Raw genomic sequence first — 22,738 nt, 5'->3', positions numbered from 1 at the left:
ATACCAGGGTTTCACGCAGCTAAATATGACCAACAAACCTGGTTTAAAAATTGGTGGATAGCCGGTTATATCGCGTGATATAACTGGTTATCCGCCAGCTGCTAACCACAGATATTCACAGGAGGCTAGCCGGTTATCCCCTGCTGAATATCAGCAGATAGCCAGTTAAGTGTTGTTTAACCAGCGAAAATTAATTCTGACCTGTTAAAAAGCACTAAATATTGGGCGGTTAGTTAATAGGTGTTTCCAAAGATATAAATCCTAGAGGAACAGGGCAGTGGCGTGCCAAGGGGGGTGGCGGTGGGGGCGGTCCGCCCCGGGTGCACGCCGCTGGGGGGGTGCTGAGCGCCTGTTGGCTGAGTCCGCTTGTTCCTTCCCTGCTGCTCCCTCTGCGCGGAACAGGTTACTTCCTGTTCCGGGGCAGAGGGAGCAGCAGGGAATGAGTGGACTTGGAGCCGAGAGGCGCGCGGCACCCCCCCCCCAGCAGGTACAAATGCAACCCGGGGGGGGGGGGGGGGTCACGCTGCACCCAGGGGGGGGGGCACATCGGTGATCTGCCCCGGGTGTCAGCTAGCCTAGGAACACCACTGGAACAGGGTACAAGAAATCTGCAACCTTAGAGAAACAGGGACATGGCCTACTCCCAGTTCTTAACAGGGAGTGAATGCTGTGTAACTGGAAGGCAATAACTCCAAATCATGCTCCAATTTAAAAGGCATAACTTTAGCCATATAGCCACTTAAGTGTTTGACAGCCTGGGAACTTTAAAGCAAAACTGTTATGTTGTTGGCAATCTGTCAACTGCAGAGCTGCTTCTGAATATTGATCTCCCGGCTTAGAAGCAAATGCAAATCCAAAGTCATATACAAACCTTGGTAAAAGAGCAACAAGTGGGGTAAATAGGCATAAGAGGTAAAAGACAGGATCTGACATCTGAATCTCCATAATCCAGTAGGGGTTCGCAGGGCTGGTGCATGTGACACAGATTGCACTGTAGACAAGTGAAAGTACAAAATAGAAAACGATGCTCCCGATCATTATCCCCGCATGCAGTATCGTCTGTGAGCAAAAACAGAAATGGAAATATTATTATAAGAACATCATGGGTTTTATGACACCTAACTTTGCATAAATACTTGTGGCCACAAATAATATGAATAAATTAATTGCTTTGTATAAATCACTCAAAAGAAGATGGAACATCCTAACCAGATATCTAGCACTCTATGGTCTAGGCATTGTTCAGTTATTATAGATCTGCCTTTGTTACCCTATATCATTGCTACAGTTGTACTACTGATACCATATGGCTCCAGAAAAAGGAGGACACATTGAGCCAGTCTAGGTTTTACTTCCATTGCTTTCACTGGAAGCAAAACCCAGACTGGATCAATGTGTCCTCCATTTTCTGGAGCCATATGGTAACCCTAGTTGTACAGACCTGTGTATAAGGACTCAAGTGGCACCTAGTTTATAATTTACTTTTTTTACAATGACCACACCATGGTCTGATAATCAACAGAAATGTATCACTGCCTTGCTCCTACCACCAGCTGCCAGTGTGAGGAGACGACCTGATACCAACAGACTGAGGTTGCATAACCTAGAATTTAAGGTCTGTGACCACAAACAGAAGGGTTTTTCATTGTTATTCTATCTGACTTTTGTTCATGTTATTACCATCCTACTTGTTTGTATTTGGGACTTTTCACTCTGTGCTAAACTTTTACATAAGACCATAAGAATAGCCACATTGGGCCAGTCGCCAGACCAATAGTCCATCTAACTCAGTATCCTACTTCCAGCAGTGGCCAACTCAGGTCAAAAATACCTGACAGAATCCCAAATGATAGCAAGATTTATGCTACTGATCCCAGGGACAAGCAGTGGCTTTCCCCATGTCTTCTGTTTACAATTTGTTCTTGAACGTGATCCCTGTAAATAAATCCTTTTCTATTTTCTCTGTGTGGACTGTGTAGCTGATCAGTGAATAATAAGAGGAAATTGTGAATTTTAGGCTCTTTTGTGTAGACGTTCTTTCCCTTAGATTTAGTGTCATTATTTTCACGTTTATATTGTACATTCTCCAATAGGAGACATGTCATAACTTCTCCCTCACATTGTTATGTTCCAGAGGGAAGATGTGAATGGGTCAGATGACCTTCAAGATCTCAAAGTATATGTTAGTAGAAGTCTTCTGGTCTTTTTGTGTCTATAGGTCTATCCCTAAATAAATAGTAGCAGTCAGCTGCTAATACCTGAAAATCTAATTATCTATTAGTGACATGCAGAGGAAAATTTTTCAGTTCATCTTCAGGTCTTTGTTGGGCTTTTAAATTATTTTTATTTTACTTTTTTGGGTTCATTTCAAACATTTTATTGGTCCATTGGAACTTTTTAATCAATGTTAATCGACTTTGTATGCATTGATTCATGGGTTTATGGGTTAAATCAATTTTGCAAGCAGTAAATGTTTTAAGGTACACTAATGAACTGAATGTGTACTAACATCCACATCCCTATTACTCATAGCTATTTAATTCTGCCTCCTGCATTGTGGCCTTCACCAACCAACATAAATTATATTTATTGGATGACTTAAGATAATTTTATAAAACCTTTTGCACATGATAAAGGTTCATTTTGCTGTAGTTTTGAATATTGACGGACTAATCAGAATGACAATTATAGAGATAGGTGATATGAACTGCTTAGATAATATGCAATGGATAATATGGGACCATTTAAATAGCAAATCTGATGACTTTTTTATTAGCATATGGACAGTTGGTCTTGCTTCATACCCATCAAAATATCATGAGGTCTCTGGTATACTTAGGCCAGTGATGGAAAACTGGTTGTTCTATATTTTAGGATTCAGAGGACTCTTACTGACAAAAGCGAAGCCTCTTAGGCTCTTACTAACTAAAAGCACTTCTTATACAGCAATAGAAATCCATGAATACACACAACTCAAACATTTATATTCATACTACTTTAAAAAATGAAATTTTGGTAAATTATCCCTTCCTGAACACAATGAAGGGGCATACTTAATATTGGTGATGCTCAGCACCCACTGGTACCTGCTGGCTGCTATGTCCAAGTTATAAGAACATAAGAATAGCTGTACTGGGTCAGACCAATGGTCCAACTAGCCTAGCATCCCGCTTCCAGCAGTGGCCTATTCAGGTCACAAGTACCTGGCAGAATCCCAAAGAGTAGCAACATTCCATGCTACCAATCCCAGGGCAAGGAGTGGCTTCCCCATGTCTGTCTCAATAGCAGACTATGGATTTTTCATTCAGGAATTTGTCCATCTTTTTTTTAACCCAGATATGTTAACTGCTGTTACCACATCCCCTGGCAATGAGTTCCAGAGCTTAACTATTCTTTGCGTGAAAAAATATTTCCTGCTATTTGTTTTAAAAGTATTTCCATGTAACTTCATTGAGTGGCCCTAGTCTTTGTACTTTTTGAAAGAGTAAAAAAATCAATTTACTTCTACTCATTCTACACCACTCAGGATTTTGTAGACCTCAATCATATCCTCCCGTAGCCATCTCTTTTTCAATCTGAAGGGCCTTAAATTTAGTCTTTTCCTCATATGAGAGGAGTTCCATTATACATGTTCAGACTTTTTTTTACATATAAACATTTTAAGAACAATTCCATTATATCACCATAGAAAATTGCATGAAAAAACCATCTCTTTAGCACAGCAGGTTGAGGAGTTTTAAGACACGGGGGATGTTGGTCAAAGATTTTCTAGTTCTTTATAACAGTTTCTCCAATTTAAGACTATTAAGGGTATTTTACAAGAGGTGCCACATTTTACAGAGCCCTTTGCAAAATACAGAGGGAACTGTGCAAGTTATGACCTGGAACATCTCAATTAAAATCTCCACAAGATAGTTAAAATGGACTATCAGATTTTTAACTGATAATATCACCTAAAAATTTCTTTCTTAGGTTTGGATCTGCTACTCATTTGCCTACATTTAGGAGTCTAATTTAGGTGTCTTGTGCTAGAAATCAACATTTTTTGATCATTTGGACTGCATCTCCTATGTACCAATTGGCTAGAATAGGCAGAATTGGTCAATCATGATGGCTGAGTTTGCTTTTCCTCAGTTTCTAAATCTCCTTAACTGGAATGGAAGGTAATGGGCACATGGGGGTAACTTCTATAAAGAGGTCACCAATATATAGGCGACAAGAATGAGCATAAATGAGTAGAATGATGGCATATGGATGCAAAGGTGCATTATTCTAAAAAAATGGTGCCTAAATGTGATGGGGTATAGTTTGAAAGTGGGCACACACATGGGCAGACTCTGGGTGGAGTGTGGGTGAGGCACTTAGGGGCCCCTTATTACTAAGGCATGGTAGGCCTAAAGTGGGCCTACTGCATGCACTACTGTGGGATGTTCTGAGGCATCCCGGGGTAGTGTCCTGCTAGGTGTGTGCTAATCCCGAACTGGAAAATATTTTTTATTTTCTAGCATGGAATGTGTGCCCATGGGCAGAGATTAAGCATGCCTGCGCTAATCAGTTAGCGTGGGCACATTACCGTGAGCTACCCGAATTGCACGGGAGTAGCAAAGGAGCCCTTACCGCCTCCTAACTAGGTATCGGTAATGGGGAAATTAGCGCATGGCCATTACAAAGAAGTATGGCACAATGGCCATTTTACCGCCATGTTAAAAGTGGCTGCAGTGTGTGGAAAACCCAAGCACTGACACCACCAGAGCTGGCCATTTTTTTAGTGTGAAAAGGACCCCTCAGTTGCGTGCATAAATAATATAATGCTACAATTTACGTATATTCTTTTAGCATCTATGTCTGGTATAAACACATATTTGCCTTGCTATTCTAGTCTTCTATAAAGGAAAATAGACCCCTACTTATGTTTATAGAATAGACGCCCTTTAAAGAATCACCTGATTTTATTGATTGCTACAAAATCTTTTATACATACCCAAGTCTTCATTTCTATGGCTAGGTGAAAGTTAACTGTTAAGATGGCAATGGTGTTTATGGGTGTTCCAAACGAAATGAGCCCAATATTGGATCTGTAGTATGTCTAGACAAACAGAGGAGAAAAACATAAATTAAACTGAACATCTGAAAATGCATACTGTACTTTGCAACATTTTTTTTCCTCTTTAACACTGGTTTCTATGGCCACTTCTATAAATGCTACAATCGTTGGATCCATTTCTACTGCACATTAGACCCAGATCGCTGGTTGTAGAGAGTAGCACCTCTCCATGGTTTGATGCCACTTCAAGACCACCCTGGGGCCAATTTGTAAGAGGTTGTTATCAGCAGAACATCTTTTAGAAATGCAGGGCTCATCTACTTCATATACCAAAATCTCAATGTCACAGTTTCACAGGCCATCAGGCTTAGTCAATTTTTTGTATTAAATATCAGAAACTTACAAAATAAGGAAGAAAAAAGCAGATAACACTCTGGTAGAAGGCATCCAGCAACGTAATCCAAAATACAGGATGACTGTAGGCCTGCAAGTGTACAGAATAATTGCCATTATTATTGATGTACAGAATAATTGACATTATCAGTTCTGGTTGCTAGTTCAGGCATCATTGCTTAGTTCTTTGGACTATTGCAATGTTATTTATTTGAGTTCTCAATCATTGCAGATGACTCAGAGCAGAGCACTGAGACTGAGAGTGCATGTGGGGGTGGGGGGAGGGAGGGGGAAGTACTTACTGCCACTCATTGAGGTGGTGGTAAGGATTCCCGTGCTAACCCAGTGGTAACCAGGCAGCTCACGGCAATGCCCGATTACCACCGGGTTAGAGCCATGCTATAAAATTAAAAAATATTTTCTGGTGCACCAGAAATGGTGCGCACTTGAGCTGGAACTACCGCCAGCAGCCGTGTTGAGATAATGTGCGGTAAGCCCGCGTTGGGCTTACTGATGCTTTGTAAAAGGGCCCCTAAATGTATTAATTTTAACTGATTATATTTCTTTGATTGTCATTAAGTTATGTGTTCCTGGCGTGCCCATGGAGAGTAGGCATGTCTGCGCTAATGAGGTAGCGTGGGCACATTACCGTGTGCTGTCTGATAAGCGCTGAAGCCCTTATTTCCTCCTAAATAGATGGCAGTAAGGGCTCCCAGGGTAATAGCCATGCACCAATGGGGAAATTAGCACATGGCCATTACAAAAAAGTATGGCGAGGTGGCCATTTTACCGCTGTACTAAAAGTGGCTGCACTGTGCAGAAAACCCATGCGCTGATACCAGCACTGGCCACTTTTTAGTGTGGCTTGGTAAAAGGACCCTAGCTGTAGCATGCAGTTTATACCCATGCTCCACCCATGATCTGCCTAGGTCCTGCTCCCTAACACAACATGGGGGTTGGTTACACATGTTAACTATAAACCTATATAGATGGAAGCACATACGTAAATACCCCAAGTCTAACAAATCAACTCATACAACTCCTTAGGCTCAAACAAATAATATTTTTTAAAATTTTCTCTTAATGCAATTTAAAAACAATTCTACACAAATTTTATTTTTGTATATCAAAATGTGCTCAGTCTGTGCCTGGTGCAAACATTATATCCCCAGGGAGAATATGTGGTCATGTCACAGTTGGAACCATCACTGCACATTCGATGTTCTGCCTCCTTAAATGTATGTACATACACCCAGAACAGATATAAGGCCTTCACCATATATGAGATAGTATAATAAATTTAAATTATCACATTTTTATATTTGTTGACAAAACATTGCCCAACATTCTTAGACTCTACTAGCTCACTCCTGCACTAAATATATGGAGGTACATGCATATTCAGTGACACTGATATAACTATCCCCACAAACAAAACAACCAAATCTATCCAAAAAAATGCATAGTAAAATATTATTATAATCACTTCCCTTAAGGATATCTCGTGCTCTTGTTGGTGCTCAAAACATACTCATACATTCATCCATGCTTTCTCTCAATTTCAGTACTTGTTCCCTTTTCATCCCTTTTCATGTGTTAACTGCCATGCCACCACAGTTAAAAGCTGGCAGTTCTGCAGAAGCAGTTAACACATGCTAATTTATGTTGTAACTGCTTCCTGCACTTTAGTAAAATGGTTTCCTAGGGTGCTTTAAATCCCATGCAAACTGTTTGCTGTGTGAGAACTGGGCAGGTTATGGAGAGACACTGGATTTGGACAATGCTTATAGTTAGTGCATGCTAAGTTACTGTGTGCTGTCACTGCTGCAGATAGCATGGGAGCAGTAAATTGAGCTATACTATTGGTTGCAGTTAACACTGCCACAGACTGAACCTGTCTCCTGTCCTGATAAATATCACCATAACCCATTCTCCTCGAGAAACCTCATCATATCCCCTGATAACCAGATCCTCCCTAATTCCCTCTCCTGAAGAGCAGCAAGCTCCCTGATGTCCATAACCCACCCTCCTAAAGAAGACCCCAACTTTCCTCCATCACCCAGCACTTACTGGTGATTTCCATGGAGAGATAGTGGCAAAGCTGAGCAATCTCCAGATACTCCTGCCCCACTGCAGTCCTGTGTTCAAAATAGCTATTCTGACCCCTATTTATTTATTTAGATTTTGCTCACACCTTTTTCAGTAGTAGCTCAAGGTGAGTTACATTCAGGTACACTAGTGGATGTACTGCACATCCCGAACAATCATTGCACAGTGGGACAGTGTTAGCTGTTTGTAAATGACCCCCATTATCCACCAGTGGTTCCATTTTGTGTAATGGGACCTATTTAACAGCTTTAGTTAACAAAAAAAGGTAAATCTTGCCTTTAGATTTTGAGCTAACTGCTGAACCTGAATGTAACTCACCTTCACCTGCTGTTGTAAAGGTGTGAGAGCAATCCAACTCCCCCCTCCCCAAACTATGGAACTTGTTTCCAGAAAATGTCATCAAGGTTAGCAATTTAGCTGAGTTTGAAAAGATTTGGATACACTTTTAGAGGACAGGTCCATTAATTACTATTTAGCTGGATAACTTACGAAATCTGTACTTCCCACTTGTATGAGTGAGCTTAATGAAATGCATAGTTCTTTTTCCTTTACAAATTATTTTTTTTCAACATCTTTTGCAAGGATCAATAATTTAAGGCTTTTCATCTTGTGCACTCCTTAGATGGTTTTAGATTCATTGCCCAACCCAAAACCACTTTCAAACTCAAATTTTCTGTGTTGAAGTAAGAAGAAATATTTCCTTGAAATGGTACTGAAGGAACTATATTACCCTTCAGTTCAATTCCTAAAGCACAAACACTAATTTTGTAATTACATCCATAATAAAAATCTCAGTAGAGAATTCCCAGGTGTTGCCATCTTCTCAGCTTTCTTATAAACACTAAGCTATTGGCTTGTCAGGTCTGCTCTTCATGACACTTTCTAATTACTATGTGAAACAGAGGACAATGAAAAGCTACTGACTGTCCAGTGGAGCTGGGAAACAGGAAGAGGAAGAAATTGTGGCTCCCTAAGGCTCTTTGCCAGGGCTTTTATTGTTGGAATGTAATTGTATTTTACATGCATTGCCTGTCACCTATTATTTCTCTGTGATTACTCTGTGACCTCTGATGTGAATTACTTAGAGAGGTCACACAGCTATGCAACTTCCTGTGGGGGTTAGATGAAGCACATGCAGCACATGGAGCACATGGAGCTCATGATCTCTCCTAACCTGAGAGGATCTATGGTGGTGTGAGCATCCATTACCATCTAAGCACATGGAAGGAGCTGATAATACAAATGTATAGTAATATGTATATATAAGCCTGTCTGATTATAATCTAACTACAAACTGTGAGTAAACAGATGTTTTGTTACTTCAACTTTAAAGTGACTCAGCAGTGAATTATTCAGGGGTGAATGAGAGAGAGATGAAGAAAGAAATTAACATTTCTAAAGCTGAAGCTGTGTGTACTAAAATCTGCTAATTATTTACTACAAATAATCCAACAAAAGGGTTATGGGCCCAGGGCCAGGAATTGAAAAAGAAGAGAAATATTACCAGGCAGAAAAAAAGGCCACATTTTTCTCTTAAGTTTTAAAGGAAAGATTCAGTCTGTCTCTCTCTCCCCCCACACAGCAGACAGAAGGCTAAGAAAATGGCTGAGGGAAGAAATTCACTATTGTTCTATTCTCTCAAGGTGCCTAAATTAACTGAGTTTAATTATCGGCAGTGGGAATTAAGATTCATATGTCTCCTTCGAGCAAAAGGATTAAATATATGCTTAGACCAAGACAGAACAGCTGAAAATATGGCTGAATGGGACAATGCAAACTATTATGTGAAGTGCATGCTTTTGGAAGCTCTCTCAGAGAAACAAGCCATATTAGTGGAGGGAAAAGATACACCAAAGGACATTTTATATAAACTGAGAACTATGTATGCAACTACATATGCAAAGCAGCAACCAATTTGGTTGGCAGAGTTGAATGAAACCAAATTAAGGGATAAAAGTAAATGTAATGATCACATTATGTATCTTATGTCTTCATTTCAAAAGCTAGAACTTTCTGGAATTCCCATGTGTGATGCATTGAAAAGAGCATTTCTTTTTACCTCACTATCAAAGAAGTTTGATGTTTTTAGGTCTGTAAATGAGGCCATTGAAGGGCAATCTTTTGAACAGGCAACATCAAAACTAAGGCAGGAATGCATAATAAATGATTCTGAGGAGATGTGTTCTCAAAGCAAGTCAGAGAGAAATGAAACAAATTTCTTGGCAAAGAACAGAGGAAGGCGGAGCTATGGGAAAACTCCACCCAAGGGCAAGCTGATTTGCTACTCATGTGGAAAGGAGGGACATGTATCTAAATGGTGTAAGGAAACACAAAACACTCCCTCTAGCTCACCTAAGCCAATGGAACTAAAGAATTTTCAAACCAGGAAATGTATGAAGGACAAAGATAAACACAAGGGCTTTCTAATGGCAGAAAAATCTTTGACTATGGTAAATAATAATTCAAATGAAAGTACTTGGATTTTGGATTCGGGGAGCACATGCCATTTAACCAATTGTAAGAATTTCTTTCAGGAAATGTGTCCAGAGGAAGGTATTCTTAAAACTGCAAACGCAGGGACTGCTAAGATCCAAGCAAAAGGTATTGGATTCTTAAAATGCAAAGTGTCTAATGAAGTTAAAGAAATTCCTGTAAGTGATGTCTTGTATATTCCCCAAGCAGTTTGCAATATGCTTAGTGTATCTACATTAGATAAGAAGGGATTTGTGATTCATTTTGAAAACAGTAAGTGCACAATCTCTAAAAATGATGAAGTGTATGCTGAAGCTTTTATGCATAATGATGTTTATAAGCTGAACATTTCAGGTGAAGCCTCACATATGGCGCAAGTAAGGAAGAATGATGGTAAATGTAGTCTGGAAATCTGGCATCGCCGCCTGGGACATCGTGATTCTAAGGTGATCCAGGATCTTTACAGTAAGCAACTGGCCACCGGCATTCAGATAAGTGCAAATGCTGGTAAAATGGAGAAATGCATAGACTGTGTTACTCAAAAAGGTGTGAGACCCTCATTTCCTGCATACACAGGAAATAGGAGTAATAAAGTACTGGACTTAATACACAGTGACTTATGTGGACCGTTTAATATCCCATCATTGGGAAATAACAGATTTGTGCTAATATTCTTGGATGATTTCTCTAGATACTGTGTGGCCTATTTGCTGAAAGAGAAAAGTCAAGTCACAGACATGCTGAAGAAATACGTAGCCATGGTGAGCAATAAATTTGAAAGAAAACCAAAGGTTCTTCAGACCGACAATGGTGGTGAGTTCACTTCACAAAGCATGTGCACATTTCTAGAACAAGAAGGCATTCAGCATATCACAACAGTAGCTTATACACCAGAGCAAAATTCTGTTGCAGAGAGAAAATTTAGGTCACTTGTGGAAATGACCAGATGTATGCTGTCAGATAGCAATCTCCCTAAAAGACTATGGGGGGAAGCCATTCTCACAGCAGTGTACCTACAAAACAGAATGCCAACTAAAGGCGCTGAGCGCACACCACATGAGACATGGCATGGTAGGAAGCCAAACCTGTCACACATAAGAACATTTGGAAGTACAGCATATGCTCATGTACCAAAGCAAAGAAGGCATAAGCTGGATTCCACAACAGAAAGGGGCATTTTAGTTGGCTATGCTCCAGGACACAAAGGATATAGAATTTTGAATCTGAAAACTGGCATTGTTGGCATAAGACATGTTACATATTTTGATGAAAACAAAAGGGTTGATAAAGGCTGGATTATCCCAGATGAGCCTTATCATCCAGAATATGAAACTAGAACCATAATAGACATGCCAGTGTATATAAATGCCATACCAAGGCAGATGTCTGAAAGCAACTCACCTGTATCTAACGAGGAACAGGCAGAGGAAGCAGACACAGAAAGGATCATTGAAGAAGACAGTACAGTTGGAGAAGGGGAATCAATTGGAGAAGAACTCTCAGATTTAGAGGATGCGGAAAGGTCGGACCAACCTGTTGTCAGACGCTCATCCAGGGAAAACAAAGGTGTTCCACCCCCAAGACTGTCTTACCTAACAAAGTCAGCAGAAGCTCAAGAGCCCTTAACATGGGATGAGATTGAGAAAATGCCAGCAGAAGAAGCTGCTGAATGGCGTAAAGCTGCACAAGAAGAAATTGATGCATTGGATAAAAATAATACTTGGATTCTTACAAAATTACCTCCTGGCAAGAAAGCTATAGGATGCAAATGGGTATTCAAGTTAAAAAGGAATGCACAAGGAAAAGTGGAAAGGTATAAAGCCAGATTAGTGGCAAAGGGATATCTTCAAAAATATGGAGAAGATTTTGATGAAGTGTTTGCACCTGTAGTGAAACACACGACAATAAGAACACTTCTGAGCATTGCAGTCTCAAAAGGCATGCAAGTCAACCACATTGATGTGAAAACAGCGTTTCTTCATGGAGAAATAACTGAAGACTTGTACATGGAACAACCAACAGGTTTCATAAATACAAAACAAAGACAGCTAGTGTGTAAATTAAACAAAGGTCTTTATGGATTAAAGCAAAGTGCAAAATGTTGGAATGATAAATTGCATGAAATATTGACAAATTTAGGATTTAAGCAAGGTGAAGCAGATAAATGTTTGTACACTAGGTGCAGAAATGGACAATATGCATACATTTTAGCTTTTGTTGATGATCTGCTCATTGCAAGCAAAAGTGAGCAAGAGTACAAGGACATTGTAAAGTGTTTAAACCTCAATGTTGAGATAAAAGAACTTGGTAATGTGTCATACTATCTTGGTATAGAAATTGAGAAACAAAATGATGGTTCTTATCTTCTAAGCCAGAAGCAGAAAATAAATGAGCTTATTGAAAGTTTAGGTATGCAAGATGCCCAAGTTGTAAGCACTCCCATGATCACTGATTTTCTGAAGGATGAAACAGTAAGAGAACCTTTACCAGATAACATCCAATATAGATCAGCCATAGGTAAGCTTTTATATCTAGCTACCACATACAGGGCTGATATAGCAAATGCAGTAGGAATTTTGAGCAGAAGGGTCAGCTCACCTACCAAATCAGATTGGACTGCAGTTAAAAGGATGGTAAGGTATTTAAAGGGTACCATTGATTGTAAATTAAAGATTTCAGCCAATAGTAATCCAAAACTAATATGTTACTGTGATTCAGATTGGGCAGGGGATCATTCTGATTATAAATCCACAAGTGGATATGTGTTTATGTATGGAAATGTACAAATTTCATGGGCCAGTCATAAACAAAGTATTGTGAGTTTGTCTTCTACAGAAGCTGAATATGTGGCCGTATCGGAAGCGTGCAGAGAACTGATGTGGATTGAAAAACTTTTGCTGGATTTCGGAATAGCTGAAAAGAGACCAATCCAGATAATGGAAGATAATCAGAGCTGCATCCGACTGTCACAGAATGACAAGGTTCAGTCACGCACCAAGCACATCGCAACGAAATACCACAACGTGCGAGAGTTGGCGAAAGAAGGGGTCATCAGTCTATACTATTGTCACACCAGTGAGATGACAGCTGACATCATGACCAAACCGTTACCCAGAGAACATTTTGTGAATCTGCGTATAAAGCTTGGACTTTGTATGAATAAATAATTGCATGACAGTTATGCATGAGAAGGGGTTTGTTGGAATGTAATTGTATTTTACATGCATTGCCTGTCACCTATTATTTCTCTGTGATTACTCTGTGACCTCTGATGTGAATTACTTAGAGAGGTCACACAGCTATGCAACTTCCTGTGGGGGTTAGATGAAGCACATGCAGCACATGGAGCACATGGAGCTCATGATCTCTCCTAACCTGAGAGGATCTATGGTGGTGTGAGCATCCATTACCATCTAAGCACATGGAAGGAGCTGATAATACAAATGTATAGTAATATGTATATATAAGCCTATCTGATTATAATCTAACTACAAACTGTGAGTAAACAGATGTTTTGTTACTTCAACTTTAAAGTGACTCAGCAGTGAATTATTCAGGGGTGAATGAGAGAGAGATGAAGAAAGAAATTAACATTTCTAAAGCTGAAGCTGTGTGTACTAAAATCTGCTAATTATTTACTACAAATAATCCAACATTTATTAGGGCACCATCATCATTAAGACTTGACAAGCTGTGATCCAACCTCACAGTCCTCGGGCATCTGCCATATCAGCTGCCACAGCAAAAAATACCTCTGTGTAAATCAACAACTTGGCTTCCTCTTTCCCCTTAACTCTAATTGCCCCCCCCCCCAATTTCCCACACACTCTTTTATAAACACAGTTCAGCAGCTGATTTCAACAAAAGCTTGTACTGTTGCAGTACCCTCCCCCCCAGTTATTGCACTCCTAGATCGAATTGGATGGGGTAGTCCCAAATTAAATATCTATGGCGTAGCTTCCAAAAATAACATAGTGGAACAAAGTGTGGTGTGAGCACTCGTGTGTCTGCTGAGAAACAGAAATAATGCATTTGACTACACAGACCCCTGTTCTCAGTATGTATTATTTTAAGCCCTACGTCTGCAGAATTAGGGGTCCTTTTACTATGCTGTGGGAAAAGGGCCCTGTGGTAGCAGCGGGGGCCATTTTCCCATGCACCAGGGCCCTTTTTACCATAGCCGGTAAAATATCCCCCCAAAATTGGTCAGGCGGTAAGATAATTCTTACCGCGTGGCCAAGCGGCAGGGTGCACTTACAACCACCCATTGAGGGGCCGGTAAGGGCTCCCGCTGTAACCTGGAGGTAACCAGGCAGCATGCAGTGATGCCTGATTACCACTGGGTTAGTGCCGCATTAGGAAAAAAAAATTTCCCAGAGCGCTGGAAATGGTGCACGCTCCAGCCAGAACTACCGCTGGCGGCTGTGTTGGGCCGGCGGTAGTTTCATTTTAGCATGCGGCAAGCCCACGTTGGGCTTATCTCAGCTTTGTAAAAGACCCCCTCAGCAAGTAAAATATTTTGCAATTGATTGACTGAGCTCACCTCAGAATTCTGCCCATATTTGTAAAGTTCTGGCAAACTCAAGAGCGTTTCTTCAGAAACATCTTTATTGAGGATTCCAAAAATGAGAGGCGGCAGTGAGGTGAAAAAGAGGTTGAAGAAACTCAGTTGCCAGGAGTCAATCATGGTGGTGCCGGAGAACATGCAGAAAAACTGGAACCAGAAGAGCAGGTTGACATATGCCTGTGGGGGCAAAAAACAACAAATATACCTGGAATCGTACTTTATGACACAGTACATTTATATATAACATCTCTAACGTACCAAGGGCGGGGGGTCCACCCTAGGTGCAGGCAGCAAGAGGGCAGTCACATGGCTGTTAACTCTGCCGGTTCCCTATCCCCTCTGATGTTACTTCCTGTTCCGGGGCAGGGGACTAGGACAGCAGACAGCTGCGCGACTGCTCCGTACACCCCTAGGTGGTGAGGATGATGCCCTTTGGGGGGGGAAGTGGGTGAAGCACGTCAGGGGGGAGGGGTGATGCACCAAAAGATTGCAATGCGCCCCAGGGGGGGGGGGGGGGGCGAAGCGGCGACCTGCTCCGTGTAGCAGTCAACATAGGTACACCACTGTATTACGTTTTAGAACTAGAGAAAGGAAGATGCATATTAATAAGGTAAGGCACAACTACTGCAGCCTATCATTTCACCTATAACCTAAAGGGGTTAAAATTCAACATGATTTAACTGGGCCTAGACCCCCAGCTCTAGTGTATCTAGGACAGGGCATGGGGCGGTCCACCTCGGGTGCTGGCAGCAAGGGGGTGCGCGGAGCAGGCATGCGGCTGTCAGCTCTGCCAGTCCTCTGACCTGGAACAGGAAGCTGACATCAGAGGGGGCAGGGGACTAGCAGAGCTGACAGCTGTGCACCTGCTCCATGCACCCCCTTGCTTGGAGAAGGGGGGTGTTCTGCCTGGGGGGGGTGCTCTGCCCAGGGGAGGTGTGTGTGGGCACCATATATGGTAAGTATGCCGCTGGACTCCAGCACTGATATTCAGCGGCATTTAACTGGATAGTATACTGTGGCACATTGGGTAGTGCTGGAGTGATCTGGGGGCAAATAAAGGCTGAGCTAGGAGTTATCTGGGCACCACCATATAAGGAAAGGCTAAAGAGGTTAGGGCTCTTCAGCTTGGAAAAAAAAGACAGATGAGGGGAGGTATGATTGCAGTCTACAAAATCCTGAGTGGTGTAGAATGAGTAGAAGTGAATCGATTTTTTACTCTTTCCAAAAGTACAAAGACTAGGGAGCACTCAAGGAAGTTACATGGAAATACGTTTAAAACAAATAGAAGGAAATATTTTTTTCACTCAACAATAGTTAAGCTCTGGAACTCTTTACCGGAGGATGTAGTAACAGCGGTTAGCATATCTGGGTTTAAAAAAGGTTTGGACAAGTTCCTGGAAGAAAAGTCCATAGTCTGTTATTAAGTTGAACATGGGGAAGCCACTGCTGGGATTGGTAGCATGGAACGTTGCTACTATTTGGGTTTCTGCCAGGTACTTGTGACCTGCATTGGATACTGTTGGAAACAGGATACTGGGCTAGATAGACCATTGTTCTGACCCAGTATGGCTATTCGTATATTCATCAATATTCAGTCCTGATAATTGCATAACTATCTGGTTCAAGTAGGGTCACATATAAAGCAGTCCTAACTTGTCCAGCTAACTACCTGGGTTCAACACTGAATATTGTTGGTACCAGGATAACTTGCCAAAGACTGAAATACTTAGTACTTTGCCCCAGATATGAGGTGGCACTAAATATCCGAGTCTAATTCAGTCTACATTTATAAAAATGCTGCCCTCTGCAGACTGAATATTACCTGGTAAGTCAACTGCATTACAAGTTAAAAAAAAAACAACCAACCAACCAAACAAAACATAAAAACAGGATGAATACTTCTTAAAGTAAGCTTTCAAGCGTAAATAGAATCTCAAGTCACATAGACTTGCCTGCACAAACTTGCAGAAATTGTTGCTCACAGATTTATCCAATTTAAATTATTTTCTACCACGCAGTTCATTTGCATATACATTAAACTTTTAATAAAACTGCTAGATTTGACTGCTCTGATGCTCGCAAGATGTTTATAAAAAATCATAACTACAAATAGGAGAAAATGTGAGCATATTTCTCCCAAATCTAATAATTTGATTGTTTATACTATCTAGTTTCGTATGTTGCTGTGGGTTTTAAATGTCTTTACCTAAACATGGGTAGGACAATTTTCAAAATAATAGATTTGTGGGTAAATTAGCTATCTGAAAATTGGCCTTCAGGACCAGATTTTGGCACCCACAGGCAAAATCAGTGGGTGCCAGAACATAAGGTGATACAAGTACAGATGCAGGGGGATGGATTAGATGAAGTGCACCCCAGCCCTATCCATTCTGGAGTGGAGGAGTAGCCTAGTGGTTAGTACAGTGGACTTTGATCCTGGGGAACTGTATCTGATTTCTATTGCAGCTCCTTGTGACCCTGGGCAAGTCACTTAACCCTCCATTGCCCCAGGTAAAAAATAAGTACCTGTATATAATGTGTGAACCATTTTGATTGTAACCACAGAAAGTCGGTATATATAATATGGAAACCACTTTGGGGGTCTTTTACTAAAGCTTAGCTTGAGTTATCTGCAGCAGGGCCCACAGAAATAAAATGGGACCTGCTGCAGTTAACTCAAACTAAGCTTTAGTAAAAGACCCCCTTTGATTGTAACCACAGAAAGTCGGTATGTCAAGTCCCATCCCCTTTCCCTTTTCTGGAAGCCACCCCATGCAAGTATGGCACAGCAAAATGTAAAGCAGTATGAGGAAGCTATGGAAGAATCCTACATTAACTTCTATCATAGGTGTCTTGTGTTTTGCAGATGGTAAATCAAATGCCATTGGAAAGCTTTTATTGCCATGAGCACATTTTCAGATGTGTCAACAATAACTAGGGAATTCTATATATGGCGCCTAGCATCATGCGTTATTTCTGCACTGATTTTTCAGGGTAGGAAAGCGTTATAACAGAAGCAAGGTGCCAAAATGGCCCAAAAATGGCAGATCAGTGGGGAACTTCACTTATGCTGTTATAAAATAGCGCCTAAGTGTTTCCGCACAGATCTGTATGCGGTATCTTCCATCTTAAGTAGAGGAGTGTGGTAGCCGTGTTAGTCCACTCTTAAGGTTATCAATAGAAATCAAACAAAATAAAGCATGGAAAAGAAAATAAGATGATACCTTTTTTATTGGACATAACTTAATACATTTCTTGATTAGCTTTCAAAGGTTGCCCTTCTTCGTCAGATCGGAAATAAGCAAATGTGCTAGCTGACACCCCTCACCTATCCACACCCATCCTGTTAGAATATCAATGATATGCTTTGATGTCCCCATGCATACATCCGACCCACCCCCATCCTCCCACCTTGTCAGACTGTCATAGTAATGCTTGAATGTTTTCACTTATATACACTGTCAGCTAGCACATTTGCTTATTTCCGATCTGACGAAGAAGGGCAACCTTCGAAAGCTAATCAAGAAATGTATTAAGTTATGTCCAATAAAAAAGGTATTATCTTATTTTCTTTTCCATGTTTTATTTTGTTTGATTTCTATTGATAACGCACAGATCTGAAAAGGGGGCTTATTGATGGAGGGACATGGACGGGTCAGGGGTGTTTCCTTAAATGCGTGCAGTGTTATAGAATTCAGAGGATCTGTGCCTAACTTGCGAGCTGGGATTTACACCTGGTTTCAGTTGATGTAAATGCTCATGCCCAAAGTTAAGAACATAAGAATAGCCATACTACTTTAAAAAAAAATGACATTTTGGTAAATTATCCCTTCCTGAACACAATGAAGAGGCAATATTGGTGATGCTCAGCACCCACTGGCACCGGCTGGCTCCTATGTCCAAATTATAAGAACATAAGAATAGCCATACTGGGTCAGACCAATGGTCCATCTAGCCCAGTATCCTGTTTTCTACAGTGGCCAATCCAGGTCACAAGTACCTTGCAGAAACAAAAAGGGTAACAAGATTCCAGAATTCCCGAGTAACAAGATTCTAGGCTACTGATCCCAGGGACAAGCAGCGACTTCCCCATTTTTACAGTGATGGTGAAATAAGATTTGTTTCCATTGTTTTATTTGCAGGTCCTATGCTAATGTTGTCATTATTGAGCGGAAACTGCAAATAATTAGGATGCATTAAGTGTTCCTGCTTTAACCCAGCGTTAACCCTTTACTGTGCAGTAATGTGAATGTGCTAGCTGTTTCCACTCTCCACCTATGACATGCCCCCTCAAAAACTATTTTAAAATTAGTTTATGCGTGATTACCACGTGCAAACGGGGAAATTAAAGCAAGACGCTTAAGTGCTTCCTGGAGTACGCCTTTTTTGGCATGCTAAGCTCATGATAGGGCTTAGCTCACTTTATTAAAAGATCCCCCTGTACATTTTCTTCTTTTTTTTTCGTTTTAAAGTGCTTATGTGGTCAGTGCTTTTGACTGTTTTCCCCGGGTGTCCCTTACGCAGTGCAAGTTACAGGAAATTTTGTGGATACACCTTAAGAATTTTAATTTTGATGCACCTCCTTTTGCTGCTGTAACTTACCACATTCTTGTAGAAGAAGTAAATCACCATCTTTGCCAAGCGTGAGTAGCACCAGTGTCCATGAACCAGAAGCAGCTTCTTTAAATACTTAAACTGAGATATGGCAAAGTCACTGGCCATCACAGCCTGAAATAAAAACCCAAGAACCATCATTAATATCAGCAAAGTAAATCAATTCTAAAACATGTCTACTTGGCCAATCCTGTCATAGAGCTCTGTTTACTAAGGTGCGTTAGCATTTTTAACACACTTACAATTAGCACGTGCACTATGTAGGTGTTAACGCGTGTACATGGTTAACACAAGTTAAAAAACGCTAATGTGCCTATAACGCAGCTTAGTAAACAGCGCCCATAGTGTCACCCACGCATCAAACGGGCAAGGCTGTGCTAATCCTAGGCAGAGCCCATGTAAGTATCACACTGACACATGCAAAGTACAAAATGTGATGGAAGACTAAGGAGGAGTTTAAAATGCAATACAGTTTGCTTTATTGGAGGAATAGCCTAATGGTTAGTGCAACAGCACAAGATCTGGGGGACCTGGGTTCAATTCCCATTGTAGCTCCTTGAGACCCTGTACAAGTCACTTAACCCTCCATGGCCTCAGATATACAATATGTCAACTGCTTTGACTGTAACCACAGAAAGGCAGTATATCTCATCCCCATTTTCCATTTTTAAATCTCTCCCATTTTCTTAAGACAAAATAGTGCAGAACTGGTAAATTTCACTGGTTTTCAACATGTTGACAAAAATTCTCCCATTAAAGTTTTAGGTGAATAATATTTTGGTTGTTAGCCACATTTGCCATGAAAAAAACCCATGTGTCATATTTAGTGTGATGTACGTAAGTACATAAGCACCGCTATAGTGGGAAAAGACCAAGGGTCCATCAAGTCCAGCATCCTGTCTCTGACAGCGGCCAATCCAGGCTTCAAGAACTCGGCAACCGCCCCCCCCCCAAAAAAAAAAAAATTAATAATGTTCAATGGACTTTTCTTTCAGGAATCTGTCCAAACCCCCTTTAAATTCCGTAAGGCCAGCTGCTGTCACTACATTCTCCGGCAACGAGTTCCAGAGTCCAACTACACTCTGAGTAAAGAAAAACTTTCTCCTATTTGTTTTAAATCTACCATATTTAACTTCATCTTGTGTCCTCTGGTTTTGTTGTTGTTTGAAAGTGTAAACAAACGCTTCACATCTGTCTGCTCTAATCCGCATCATTGTACAAAAGAAAGCATACAAAAATAAAAAAGCGTGGTATTGCCTGGGTTCTGTACATGTAAATAGCACCACTTACATATGTTAGTAGTATCATTTTCACATTAAAATGGCAAGTTTGGCAAATCTACATATCTAAGAGGAACCAATTAAGGAGTCAAACTGCAAAACTCTAATCTTTTGCATTTCAAGATGGTTTTTAATCACAAACAAGAAATTGTATGACTCAAATCTGGAATAAATGCCAACATTTCAGTTTTCATAGGTATAAGTGTCTCAATTAAAAACATTCACATCCTTCAAAGCCTGCCAAAACCACACCCACAATAAGCCTCCTTTACATTATAAATAGAGCCTGCTCTAAAATTGTTACTTATATAGAAATAATCCTGTTTTACAACAGTAACCCTTCCCAAATTGTCCCCATATGTTCTTAGGTCTAAGCTCCTGTTAACTATAGGTAGTGGGAGTGCACCAAATCTGAAATTTCAGAGAAAATAGTCTGTGTAAAAATTCATTTCCTCTTACGGAAACTGTCCTCATTTGCACCGCATTTTTGTACTTTCAGCATAGCAGTAATATTTCAACCTAGTCAACTTTTCTGTATAATTTATTGAACAGCTATGACTAAGGATGATGTTCTTCTACACGTCCTCATTCCGGTTCTCCATTTGCTTGATTGATTCATAAAGATGACAGAGTAGAAATGTACCTGCATGCCCTCTTGACCAGAGATCCCAATGCCAACGTCTGCAGCTTGAATCATGCTCACATCATTCGCACCATCACCTAGAAAAGATTGAGGCACACTTCTTCAGGTGTGATAAATCAACAAACAAAGCAGAAAAATAAACTGAACAAAAGTGTTGATGTCTACACGGCCTCTGCATCTTTCAGCAGGATCTTGGGAGCTTGCAGTCTGTTTGGTAGAAGATGGTGTCTTAGGGGTCCTTTTACTAAGGTGCACTGAAAAATGGCCTGCGGTAGTGTAGACGTGTATTTTGGGTGTGCACAGAATTATGTTTTAGTGCAGCTACAAAAAATGTCTTTTTAAAACTTTTGTGGAAAATGGACGTGCGGCAAAATGAAAATTGTCACGTGCTCATTTTGGGTCTGAGACCTTACCTCAAGCCATTGACCTAGTGGTAAGGTCTCACGTGGTAACCGGGCGGTAATGGTCTACACGTGTCAAATTCCATGACGCGCATAGCACCATGTGTCAGAAAATAAAAAATATTTTTCAGACACATGTAGCGGACGTGCGCCAAAATTGAAATTACCACAAGGGCTACATGGTAACCAGACGGTAACTCCAATTTGGCACATGTTGGGCACACATAGGTGCTTACATGGCTTAGTAAAAGGGCCCCTTGATCAACTAGGAGCTAATTTTATGAGGGCATCTATGTGAAATTTTTAAAAAGGGCAACTATGCTAAGAACCCTACTTTAGAAAGGACTTGGAGAGGGGAATTGTAGAATTTCCCACATTATTGTACAAAGGCTCTGCCACATGCAGCACTTCTTGTAAAATATATATATAAAGACGAGCAGAACTGCACGTCTATGTCCCTCCACGTACCGCGGGTGCAGTAATTTTTATAAAGACGTATGTGGGGAAAAAAATCTATAAGTCTATACACCAACAGCATATCCTCATATGTCGATCTTCCCCACACAACAGCAGCGACTCTCCACTTGAGACATCACCCAGATATCAACATGCTTTGGGGGTGCTCCTTGCAGATATTAGAACCACACCACTGGAGCACCACCGATCATGATGTCCCCTCAACTGAGCTGTTTGAACATGAAGACCCTCTGATAAGCTCCTCCGCATATGAGCACCTCAACCAAAGGCTCCTGAGGCAGACCTACCATCACCCTACCCCTTGATCCCTGCCCTGGCTCCTACTGAGGGTCCCTGGTGATGAGGTAAAGTGGCTGAGATCATGCACAGATTGAAGCCACACACACACATATATGCTTGCACAGAAGCTGAAATAAATTTTCTCATGTAAAGCCAAATTTCACCTCTGAACATGCATACAACAGAACTGCAAAAAGTATAGGGTAATTTTATAAAAGCCTTTTAATGCATATAAAAATGCCTGTACATGCAAACAATCCTTAGTAAAATTATCCACTAAATATAGTCGATTCCTTTCCCAAGGTTGAAATGGCTGTGCAGTAAGTATATACTTGCTGTGTGGCCATTTCCTGAAGGAGCCCTTACTGCCTCCTATTAAGGAGGCGGTAGGGGCTCCTGCGCTGACCCGGTGGTTACCGGGCAGTGAAAACTGCATAAGCCTCTGGCAGAAAAAAATAA

At 40.9% G+C, this 22,738-nt stretch overlaps 1 protein-coding gene across 3 annotated transcripts in view; it reads right to left on the bottom strand.

Moving 5' to 3' along the window:
- ATP10B (ATPase phospholipid transporting 10B (putative)) overlaps nucleotides 1-22,738 on the bottom strand; it is a 234,335-nt gene that overhangs the window by 6,894 nt on the left and 204,703 nt on the right. For all 3 annotated transcript variants that reach the window (XM_030212611.1, XM_030212612.1, XM_030212613.1), the window contains 6 exons: nucleotides 21,123-21,199; nucleotides 19,188-19,313; nucleotides 14,562-14,762; nucleotides 5,448-5,528; nucleotides 4,982-5,086; nucleotides 872-1,059 (listed from right to left, as the gene is read on the bottom strand). In XM_030212611.1, the coding sequence (XP_030068471.1) occupies nucleotides 872-1,059; nucleotides 4,982-5,086; nucleotides 5,448-5,528; nucleotides 14,562-14,762; nucleotides 19,188-19,313; nucleotides 21,123-21,199 (778 nt within the window). The remainder of the gene's footprint in view (nucleotides 1-871; nucleotides 1,060-4,981; nucleotides 5,087-5,447; nucleotides 5,529-14,561; nucleotides 14,763-19,187; nucleotides 19,314-21,122; nucleotides 21,200-22,738) is intronic.

Source organism: Microcaecilia unicolor, chromosome 8 (genome assembly GCF_901765095.1).
Source record: "Microcaecilia unicolor chromosome 8, aMicUni1.1, whole genome shotgun sequence".
Lineage (NCBI taxonomy): Eukaryota > Metazoa > Chordata > Amphibia > Gymnophiona > Siphonopidae > Microcaecilia > Microcaecilia unicolor.
Note: the sequence above shows the minus strand (reverse complement) of the source record. Positions and strands in the feature narration are given on the sequence as shown.